An 11,143-nucleotide genomic window follows, 5' to 3' on the forward strand; every position below is an offset into this window, starting at 1 on the left:
CCTATTATAACCATCAAATGAGCTCTAAGAGTATAAGCACCAAACACTATGTTTCAAAGTACAATTTTAGTTTTCTGTTTCAATTTTTTTATATAGATTTCAACATATGAAAAAGGACATTTTTCAAGTTATCTCTTTTCCAAATCCCTTAATTTTTTAAGGAAGTCAATATGGATTTAGGAGAGGGCAATGTAGTCCATTAATTTCACTCTCCTCCTAAAGTTTGAATCAAATAAGGTAGTTTTAAAAAATAAAAAACTTCCCTCCAAGGAGTATATATTAAGAGGCTGGAAACAGTAAATGACTGGCGACATCGACCTATCCTCACAATGCAGTGTAGATGTTCGCACTAAACGGTAAATGAATAGTCACCAAAAGTGCTCTAATTTTTATGAGCCATATCAAATCTTCATAGTTAAGGAATGAGGTGACGAACCACTTCCTACAATTATATTGAAACAATTTAAATTTTGATATGAATCCTAATCGAACTGAAAATTAAATCTTCTACACAGGTTCTGCATTAGTAACTGTACAAGTACAACCCACTTCCTCAATGTTCAACCTGATAATGACGAATGAGCGCGATTTTGACGTTTCTTCCTGTATCTCCATGCAACCTGAATGCGTGTTGCTGCAAGGGATCTCCAATATGGTGATTCATACCTAAAGTAACACAATTATGAAATGAGCTCCAAAGTTATGTCATCCATGGATGTGAAAACAGAAATTGAGCTTTCAACCTGTAAAATTCCCCTTCTCTTTTCATGTGGAAGATGAAGTTGAATCCTAGGTGTTAAATAAAACACATGTGAATGTGCTAATTCTAAAAAAATATGAGGAACTGAGGATAGAACTGTGTTTGTGTCTATTGACATTAGTCTTTCATTATTGTAAAAGAGCAAACTTAGTGTTATTACTAGAGCCGGTAACTACAAAGTCACATGACAACAAACTTACTGTTGCGCCAAGGCTCGTTGTCTTAGTTATTCATTATTGTATTTCACTAATTTGGTCAAGAAGATTATGCTGAACGCCTGAACCTAAATCCAGATACAGAACAAGGGAATGACCTCAAGGCTCCTTGAACACGAGGACTGTGCAAGAATCTTGTGAACAGAAGTGTGACTTCTCTAAGGTCTGCGGCCCGGAGTGAAAATGCTTCCACATTTGTTAAACACTTTATTGTTCTACTGCTGAGCAACCCTTGTCCTGGAAGTTTAATTTTTTTCCCATCTGCAGAAGAATCAAATTAGCCGACCTCTAGTGGGATAAGGCTTTTGTTGTTGTTGTTATAATCAAAATATCAAATTGATAACCATGGTGATTATTTTAACTAGAATATTAATTTAACAAGAATCTTGTAGTTAATGTGCATTGAGATACCTGTGCTGACAGAAGAATGCTCAAGATACCATGTCAGAAGTTCTTCACCACAAACGTCACCTTCAGATAATGGAACTCTAGTTCCATCTTCTCCAATGCTCTCCAATTTTCCACGCGCCACGAATACCATCTTCTCTACCAGACCACCCTTGTTCAGAACTCTACTTCCTTGTATGTATGTAGTTTGTTTTAGTCTCTCGCAAATGGCATCTAAGATGGGCTCATCCATCAGGGAAAATAATCGAACCTGCAAGTATTATAGATCCTCAGAAGATAGAAAGATGGGATTTCAGGATTGTTTGTCATGGCCCTAGATACATACCATTGCTTAGTGTCATGATGAAGATGCATTAAAATTTTCCTTCAAAATGGTTTTCACGTTTAAACTTAGACCCAGTTTTAGCAGGTTACAAGCAAAGACAAAAGGAAATCAGAATTTCAAATATAACAGGTTGGCTTGGATTTTTAAGTTCACCTAAGATCTAAACCACATATTTAAACTCAAGGTGCAAGCATGATAAATTGGTGTGATTATAAAAAGTATTCTACTGCTTACTTTCTTAACAAATTTGAAGAGGTGACGTCTAATGTCTCTTTGGAGATCTTCTGGAAGATTCACCATAAGCATTTCTTCATTCACCCCCCGTGTCGCAGCCCAAGTATACCGTTCAGCCTGCCTTACTCTCCTGCATGACAAACATTATGTATGACTTATATGTTGTGCTTGATCTGATATTTCATATGACATAATACCTAGATAAAAATGAGAAAAAATAGACATGCAATTTCATAAAACTCATGCTATATTATAGATTGCTCTTATTTTTTTGGTCTAATACAAGTATCCTCCTCGGAAGGCAATCCTCTTTTGAGTTGGGATCACCCACATTCTGGTGGGGCTAACTAGCTCTCTCAGCGGGGGTTTTTCCATTCACAAGACTCGAAGCCGAGTTCTTACTTAGGCAAAGCCGGGTTTTCTCTTCATTACGTACATTGGCTATATCAATTTCATTATTAGATCTAGGAGATTAATTTAAAAAGATCCCCAGTAAGATGGTCTTAGCAGCTATTTTTCATATTATGCACGTTATGTGTGCTAAGAATACCCCGAGTCATTAATCATATTTAATTTTACCCCATAAAAAACATGGACATATTTGCAGAAAGAAAAAATACATGTAACAAGAAATTTTAAATTATCCTTTACCTATTCAAAATCTAAAATAAGCCTGCAGAAGTTATTTGATCTAGTCATATCATGCAAAACAGTCCTTGCGTCTAGGAGCAGGAACTTCTAACATACATTGTCAAAAAAGGAGTTTGAAGGAGGGGATGGGGAGTGGGAGTTAACACTCAATGGCTTGAATCAAGAAATAATCAAATACATGAAAAGAATGAATAAGAGAAGCTTTTTACCTTCTTAGATCTTCGGGTAATCGTCTGTATCTCATCCATTGCTCAAAATCACGTCGTCTAAGTTGCATTTCTTGTCTCCTGTAAGAGGGGTGGAAGTAAATATATCAAGCATATAACAACACTATAACCATTGATGATCAAAGTTTACTTAAAAGTTTCAGTATTGGATAAGTTCTACCTCCGTCCAAGACCTTGAAGAAAATTCTGCATGTTTCCAATGAGAAGTGCAAATAGCAAGAGTCCCAATCCAATGGTGGCCATAGTAAAAAGGACTTCCCACACAAAATTGCTTGGTGTTAGATTACCAGCCAGAGTACTGATTTGCTGTGCAAAATCATATATTGTATAATTGTTAGAGATATTAGACCATTCATGTGCATTATCTAACAATTGTTAGTAGTTGATCCCTGGTTATTAGGTGGAAAACTGATATTATCTGAAAAGGAGTCATGTCACAACAGTTGAAGTTCCTATGTGACTAAGTGTGTTTGTTTTAATATTGGTTGAATGTAACAAGCCGTTTGTCCAATCCAACCCATCACATCTGTTGGATTTTATGCCTCGGAATTCGTGCGAATGTACATTGAGGAGGGAGCCAACCGAAATACTAACAGTGGTAGTAATGATTCGATCGAAGTGCATTGGAACTCGAGATTTGTCAGTGTTCCGTTGAAAATAACCTTATCAAAAATTCTTTTATATTCTTTCTTCTAGTGTACTATCAATAGCTTCATCCCAAAGTTAAATCTTTTATTTAAGTTCTCATGCCTAGCATTATACATCAGAAGCTCATTCATAATTCTGCATTTCAATTTTCCTAGAAATATACTAGACTAACATAATGATTGTTATATTTTTAAATTGATCAAAATAACTTTCTACATTGACCAATAGAGTGGTGCGGGCGCATCAAGCTTTACACTAGTTCATCTGATCCCCACTAACCATAAATATGTACCAAATTACTACGAAAGGAGAACATAATTATAAAATAAATGAAATGCATACCTGGAATCCCCAAAATAGAGAAAATACATATTTGGTAACCATGTCTGTTTTTGTAGTAAGAGGCACAGCATTGCCATAGATCCCATAATCAAAAGAACCAGTGGAAGGGGAACCCCAACAAGCAATAGCATCTGTATTGTTGTTCCACTGTTCTGATTTGGGGCCTTGGAGATAGTTTCTATCATGGTCAATCCCACAATCAATGAATCTCAAGCATCCAGGTACACTAGAACTGTGGCAGGCATTTCTAAAACACTGATTAACCCTCTGGAAAAGAAAGGAAGAAAGTTAGTCAGTTGAATGTTTACTGAATCAAATTCCTGATTCTAATCGAATCCCTCTTATTCAAAGCACCCAATGAAAATAACAACTTGGATGGTTGAATTTCATTACCAAAATTGCAGTAACAATTAGAGGGCTTAAATTTCACAGAACATACTACCATTATATTGACACAGCACTTCATTTAGCCTATAAATCTCGGATTTGGATTTCTAGCTATTAAAATTTCCTAAATTCACTGCAGTCACGACTTCATAACCATCTGATCGAAATCTGACGAATTAAGTTTAAAGAGATTGATGCTACACCTGAAATCCGATTTTAAATTTGAACCGTCTAATCTTGATCACATGGCTACGAAGTCGTGATTGCAGGAAATTTAGGAAAATCCACTGCACCGAAGCAGGATCCATAAATCCCATTACATATTATTATATTAATATATCATCCACAAACAGATTTGGATCTTATCCGGCTGATTAAGAGGATATTTAACCTATTGAAGAGAAAAATACAAACTTCATTATGGAAGGACCCACCCTGATTGGTCATAGCAACTTCTACATGTAGTGGTACTGCATGCTATAATAGTTCGAGAACTGGTGATAATTAAATATATATTTTATATCATATTAATTAATATATAATATTAAGAAATTTAGAAAAACATGCATAAAATGCTATTTTCACTCACCTGCAGACCAAAGAGGTACCAGCAAGAGCCAACAACATGGCTAGCAAGCATATAGATGAGAAGATTAATAATGAAATTCGCCCAGGCCGACTCAAATATGAATCCTGTTGGGGACTGTCCAATTAGCAGAGGAAGAAACCTGAATAATCTGGGAATGTATTGCACTAGGATCACCGCACGCAGAAGGTTCTTAGCATAATTTGCTCCCCTCATGGATTCTGGTAGGACCAACAATAACATTATCTGCACATATTTCACTACATATGTCATGACAAGCACATGTTCTCAAGCACATTTTCATGTTCATAGATATTTTATTCCTCAGAATGACACTCTAAAAGGAGAAACCTTTGTGGTATGTGTGCAGTTCAAGTGGAAAAGGTTTTTGAAAGCAGGAATTTGGAAGGAAGACAAATAATTTAAAGGAAATTGTACATGCACATAACAGCTATATAGAAGAATCAGCTTTGGACAACAATAATTACGATGGAACCTATCATACAAAACCCTAACAGCTTCTTCCTCGCATTGAGCCTTTGCTCAATGGTAGGGTTGCTGCCATGTGACTCTGCGGTCACAGGTTCGAGCTGTGGAATCAACCTCTTGCAAAAATGCAAAGATTTCCTAGATCCACAAAGTTGGTCCGTCCGGCCCCTCCCTGGACCTTGCGCATAGCAGAAGATATAATCCATTAGAAACCCTTATCCATGTATTTGGAGGGAAACCTTATAAACTGAATCTCACATATGTAAACCCCAATAAATCCAAATTGGTTATCTCAACAAAATGGCAACACCAACGATCTTCATGTTTATCTTTTATGTCAAAGATACAAGATAACTGATAATTTAACTGTGACAAGAACACTTACTGTAGAATTTGACCAGAATATGTGTGATTTCAACTAACATGATCTCAAGGAAATGAAGAAAAACATCAACAAGAAACTATATTCAGCTGTTAGGCATGCATACTTCAGAATCCACATTCGAAATTGGATGACAAGTATACTAAGTTAATATGAGCTAAATCAGTAGCAAAACAAAAAAGTTTGCATAGAGAAGAAGTGTACATGGGAAGAAATTTACCTGAGGAAGAGGAAACACAATAAACAGGTCAATAAAAAAATAACCCTTCAGGTAATGAAGAGCGATTTTCTTTGGATGGTCAACTAAATCTCCAGCACCAACCACCCTCGACTCAGGAGAAACATAAGCCAACCTAAACTGCAAAAGGCAACTCAGTTATTCAAGCCTTAAGTGATGAAAAGGCAGCAAATCAGACTTAAATTTAACAACCGTATTTAAGATTCAGGACTTAAATTCATGTGTTTTGACCTAAGCTTTCGAAATAGTTGATTCATGACACAACACAACACTACATAATACAGCAGATAAGCTTATACCCAATCTATATATCATCTATGCCAACTAATCACTTCATTTTTTATTTTCTTCAATTGCTATGTATATGTTGAGAAGTTTCACATTGACTAGAGATATGAAATAACTCCTTATAAAGGGTAGAGCAGTCCTCACCTCTGGCATAGCTTTTGGGGTAGAGTTAGGGCTAACCTCAATTCTAAGATGATATGAGAGTCAATTCTAGATCCGTTTATTGGAGACCGCTCATATATAGGTCACCCGCAGATATTCAGTCCTACAAATTCCACGCTCCAAATGCCTAGTCATGGGCGTGAGAAGGTGTGTTGAAAAGTCTCACATTGACTAGAGATACGGCCAAATAAATCCTTATAAAGGGTAGAGCATTTCTCACCTCTAACCTAGCTTTTGCGGTAGAGATAGACCTAATCCAAATTCTAAGAGTGTATAAGCTATGTAAATAATAAATATTCTTCTCCAAAATTAAATAAATGAATACTCTTGAGTTTGTGGATAAGAGGAAATGTACTCCACAATTAATAGGTTGAAAATAGTTTCGAATGGAGTGTGGCTGTAATGAAATGAGTGGGGGTAACTCAATCAGATGTCATGACAGGCATGCTTAGACAATAGGATAACAATATTGTCTTTGAATAGAAGTAATCACACTTCATTTGGCTTGTATTAGTTATTTTGGTGCTAGAGAACTACTCAGGCATACATTCATCAGAATAGTAACCTTCTTAAAACAAAAACAGAAGACACATTTTATACTAAAAAGTAAAAACATGCTGCCAAGTGCCAAGGATAGGAGTTATTGTATTACCTGGACAAGAATGTTAAAGAAATATATAAAATCATTTATGCTTCTGACTATAACAAGTGCTTTTGTCAATCTCCAATTGATAGCAATACAATTAAAATCCTGCATACAACAAACAAGAAAAATGCAAAGTAAATTTGCAAAAAGTAGCAGGGAAATATAGATGAATAGAACCAAAACTTGCGAGAGCTTATAAACAAATAAAAGGAAACTAACCATACCCGTTGCACATAGAGTAAGAAGAAAAATAGTGGATCCACAAAAATTGCAACCAAGCAAAAAATGGCCAAGACCTTGTTCCATTGTTGTATGAACTTAGTGTGAGGGTTCATGACTCCAGGAACATAAGAAGAGTAGAATGAATTATGATTTCTCGCAAAACCTTTGGCATCTCCATAAGCATTATGGAACTGTGAACATTCAACATATTAACATTATATGACACTTGCAAGTCGCATAAGTATAGTTGAATCAAATAACCAAATGTCCACAAATGATAGGAAATAGTTTGAATATAGAAGAAATAGCTTAATCAACATAATGCTAGAAAGAATAGTATATTTTCACCTTCGAATCAGAAATAGTCGAAGCTTTTGGATAAACTAGCTGAGAGTGAGAAGCCTTGGAGTTAGTTGCGTATGTGGTGAAACAAGGATCATTACAAATTCCCACTTGCCTAGATCTCAGTAATTTTTCATTATTTCTATCATAGTTTTTATCCGAGTAAATCGAACCTGTGTTGCTTTCCTCTGGTTTGTTTCCGGTTAAACAAATACTCTGTTGCAAAAGATTTCCAGTTCCACTCCTTTGTTTCACAAGACTAGTTTCTTTTTCATATGACTCAATGGAGATAGAACATGATGCACTTTGTGTGTTGGATGCAAGTCTTTGGAATCTTGTATGCAAGGGCTCACCATATGATTGTTCCTCAGCTTCTAATAGTGTTGGATGCTCATTGTTTTCAGAACTGGCCATGCTTCCTTGACAATTCTATAATTTTTGTGAAACTAACAAAATATTTAGTACATATACAGAAACTTTAAATCAAGTAAATTAATTTATCTTGAAAATTGGAAGGGGAGTACATCAATAACTAAGTAATGCAGTATGAAAAAGTGAAACACTAAATGCTTTGTTTGAGAGTTTTTAGGAGAGCGGAGGGGGAGGCTTTTAGAGGAAGTTCCCCTTGTTTGAAAGTTTAAAATCCTACAAAACCCCCAATTTGGGGTAACTCATATAACCAACTAGATATGGGGTTTTAGAAGGTTTTCATAATACGCCAAACATTTTCCCCCCTTTTAAAATCTCCTAAACAAGGAGAGGATTTCCTTTCATTCCCTTACAAAGCTCAGCTAAACTAGCTTTCTCTTTCCCTTGCACCAAAGTAATTCATAAGTCATAACCAGAACTTAATTGGCCGCAAGAGAAGAGCTAGCAACACTCTCTTTCTACCACTCTTTTATTTGCTAAAACTCATGTAGGGTCCACTAAATTATATGGGCTCAACTCCGAATTTGGTGGAACATACATGAATTTTAACCAATCAAAGAGAGAGTGTTAGAAAGTGAGTTACGAAGAAAGTGTTGTTAGCACTCCTCTTGGCTGCAATTTAGATTTGTTCCAGATGAAGACCTCAACTTTTCAGGACTATGAAACATAAAAAAAAGAGAGTGGGATGGGGACTGGGGATGCGAAGATAGATTAAAAGGAGTGCTTACATTAAAAGAGTACCTAAATTGCAAGGTGAAATATACTTATCAAATTGGGATGTTCCTCTTACAAGAAATAGAACTTGGATTAGAACAGAAGTAAGCAATCCCCTTGTGTAAAAATCCTCTGAAGCTTGGAAGAAATCAATTACACATCCATTGACCAAAATTGATATACAAAATCATTGAGATGCATGTATCATTCACCGCTAGTGTTTATGGGAGAGTTATAAACACAACATATATACATGCAATGGTGCTTTTGTCCAAAATTATAACATATAATGAGAATAGCTTAATGCAAAAGCAATGGTAGTAACTAGTAATAAATACCTGTTTGAAGGGGATTCCTTAGTCAACACCCCACCAATTTTTTGAGAGCATGCATGTTGATGATAGGAGGATTTTGGAAAGGAAATTCTCAATGCAAGGAAGAGAGTTGATGGACAAGGCGAAGAGTTTTAGGAAATTCAAAAGAAATCTCTTGTGACCAGTGAGTGATGATATAAGAGAACTGGAATTCTCATTTGAGTTTGATGATTTGTTGCAGTGTTGCCAAGAATGTACTATGATGAAGGCATTGAAACTTGATATTATAATATAAATAAAGCTTTTGATTACTTTTTCTTTTTCTGTTTGTTTGACTAGGTTCGTTGGCTCATAGTTTAATGAGATGAAGTAGTAAGAAAGAGGAACCAAACTGCAACACAATGGTGTTTGGTTTTACATTTAATTCAGGCAAACGTAAGTGTAACTTAGCTTTCACAGGTATATTGGTATGTAGAAGGTAGCTCTGAACCGTCAGTCCGTCACCACCCTGGTTAGCAGCACTTTATTCAGTAAACACTGCTCGAAATTTTGTACACATATGTTTTTTTTTTTTCTTAACCAAAGTATTCCCACATTCGATAGATGTGAGATTAATCCATCATAACATTTTACTATCAAACGCATTAAGTGATAGGAAGCTGACCAAGGAAATTCTTCCACTCACAAAAATTAACAATCAAACCTTCAATCACTTGTTTAACCAATTTTGTACTCACTATTTAGTATTTATGCATATGAAATATGAGATTCATAAATATTTATAAAGAAATAAATAAATATAAATTTTAATATATAACAATATTATATCACATGATAGCATCCAAACTATTCTCAATACTATGGTTTCATGGTATCACTTGCACTTTCCATAGTTTTTTTTTTTTTAATCAAGAAGATAAATTGCACTCTCAAGGAATTACATCTCCCCCACTCAACTCATATGTCCCCTAACTCTTACAACTTGAGTTAACATTTGGGGCTATAGTTTTAATATGGGAAATTGTATTTGTATAACTTACTCTACAAAAATTTTATAAAACAAAATATCTCATTTGTTAAAAAAAAAATCTAGGGAACTTAGTATTTAAACAATATCTCTTTTATTAGAAAAAATTGTAGGAAATTAGTATATAAATAATATCTCTTTTATTAATACTGGAAATTATTCGGTCAAACCACATATGCCTGCACGAGATGTGTGCCTTTAGACCATATACAATGGTAGTGATTAATTGATGTTGAGGAGTGTTGAGGATTGTTGAATAGGTATAATGGTTGTTGAGGATTGTTGAGAGGAGAGAGGAATGGCTGAAATGTTGAAGGAATTCAACAAAGTTGAGAGGAGAGAGGGACGCCACGTGGCGCCCTCTAAATGGCCCTCGCATGCGCGTGTGCTACACGCGGAGACAAGGCGCGTGACGCGCCTTGTCTCAGGAGAGAGAAACGACTTTTTCTCCTCCCCTGCCACGTGTCTGCCTCTGATTCGTTTCTCCGGATTTCGTTTTCCCTTATCTTTTGAACTCAATTATTTCATCAAAAAAAAAATTTATGGAAAAAAAATTTATACCAAAATTCATGATTTTTTTTTCTCTATAAATAGAGACTTGGTTCGTTTGATTTGGACACAGAAAAAAAACCAAGTTTTTTCACTCTCTTATTATCTCTCTCACCATCTTATTTATCTATCTATTAACATTTGTATTGAAATGGATCCCAACAATTACCATTTCAACACCCAAAATTATAGTCTATATTTAAAAAAAAATTGTTAAGTGTTAATTGTTTTAATTTAATTTAAATCGATAATTGTAATTTTATGTAATTATAAAAACAAAAATATTAAATTAAATAAAAATGTGAAATAAAAAAGTGGTGGGATAGGGTGAGTGGTGGGGTAGGGTGTTGAGAGTTAAGTAAAACCATTGGAGTGGGTAATTGTTGAGAGTTTGTTGAATTGGAGAGAGAAGATGATGTGGAGTGTTGGGAAGAGAAAAAATGGGATAGAAAAAGGGTAAACAAAACATTTTTTGTTGAACCATTGTATATGGTCTTACCGTCTTAACTCTTAACTCTAGTTAGTCCTTGTAATTTTAACTTTTAGAATAAGTTATCT

General features: G+C 35.1%; 1 protein-coding gene across 5 annotated transcripts; it reads right to left on the reverse strand.

Annotated features, from left to right (window-relative positions):
• Positions 1 to 249: 249 nt before the first annotated feature.
• LOC130738662 (probable cyclic nucleotide-gated ion channel 20, chloroplastic) lies at positions 250 to 9,720 on the reverse strand. 5 transcript variants are annotated; one of them, XR_009019524.1, is made up of 14 exons: positions 9,034 to 9,720; positions 7,559 to 7,981; positions 7,213 to 7,401; positions 6,995 to 7,093; positions 5,875 to 6,012; positions 4,787 to 5,029; positions 3,811 to 4,077; positions 2,981 to 3,126; positions 2,803 to 2,880; positions 1,943 to 2,072; positions 1,387 to 1,633; positions 961 to 1,236; positions 744 to 789; positions 250 to 666 (listed from the first exon to the last, which is right to left on the reverse strand). XR_009019524.1 is itself a non-coding variant. In XM_057590757.1 (13 exons), exons 2-13 carry the CDS (start codon positions 7,964 to 7,966, stop codon positions 561 to 563), a joined length of 2,214 nt encoding a protein of 737 aa, XP_057446740.1. In that variant the 5' UTR covers positions 7,967 to 7,981; positions 8,723 to 9,010; the 3' UTR covers positions 256 to 560. The 5 variants fall into 5 exon arrangements, 3 of the variants coding, with proteins under 3 accessions (XP_057446740.1, XP_057446739.1, XP_057446741.1); XR_009019523.1 differs by lacking the exon at positions 744 to 789 and having other exon boundaries at positions 251 to 666; XM_057590757.1 differs by lacking the exons at positions 744 to 789; positions 9,034 to 9,720 and adding an exon at positions 8,723 to 9,010 and having other exon boundaries at positions 256 to 666; positions 1,074 to 1,236.
• Between the last annotated feature and the right edge of the window lie 1,423 nt (positions 9,721 to 11,143).

This window comes from Lotus japonicus, chromosome 2 (genome assembly GCF_012489685.1).
Source record: "Lotus japonicus ecotype B-129 chromosome 2, LjGifu_v1.2".
NCBI lineage: Eukaryota > Viridiplantae > Streptophyta > Magnoliopsida > Fabales > Fabaceae > Lotus > Lotus japonicus.

Excerpts from the sequence above, each read along its gene's own strand:
- LOC130738662 (XM_057590757.1), bottom strand. The coding sequence starts at position 7,966 with ATGGCCAGTTCTGAAAACAATGAGCATCCAACACTATTAGAAGCTGAG. Across the intron at positions 6,013-6,994 it reads TCTTTAACATTCTTGTCCAG|TTTAGGTTGGCTTATGTTTC; the intron begins GTAATACAATAA and ends TGCCTTTTGCAG. Across the intron at positions 2,073-2,802 it reads TTACCCGAAGATCTAAGAAG|GAGAGTAAGGCAGGCTGAAC; the intron begins GTAAAAAGCTTC and ends TTTGTCATGCAG.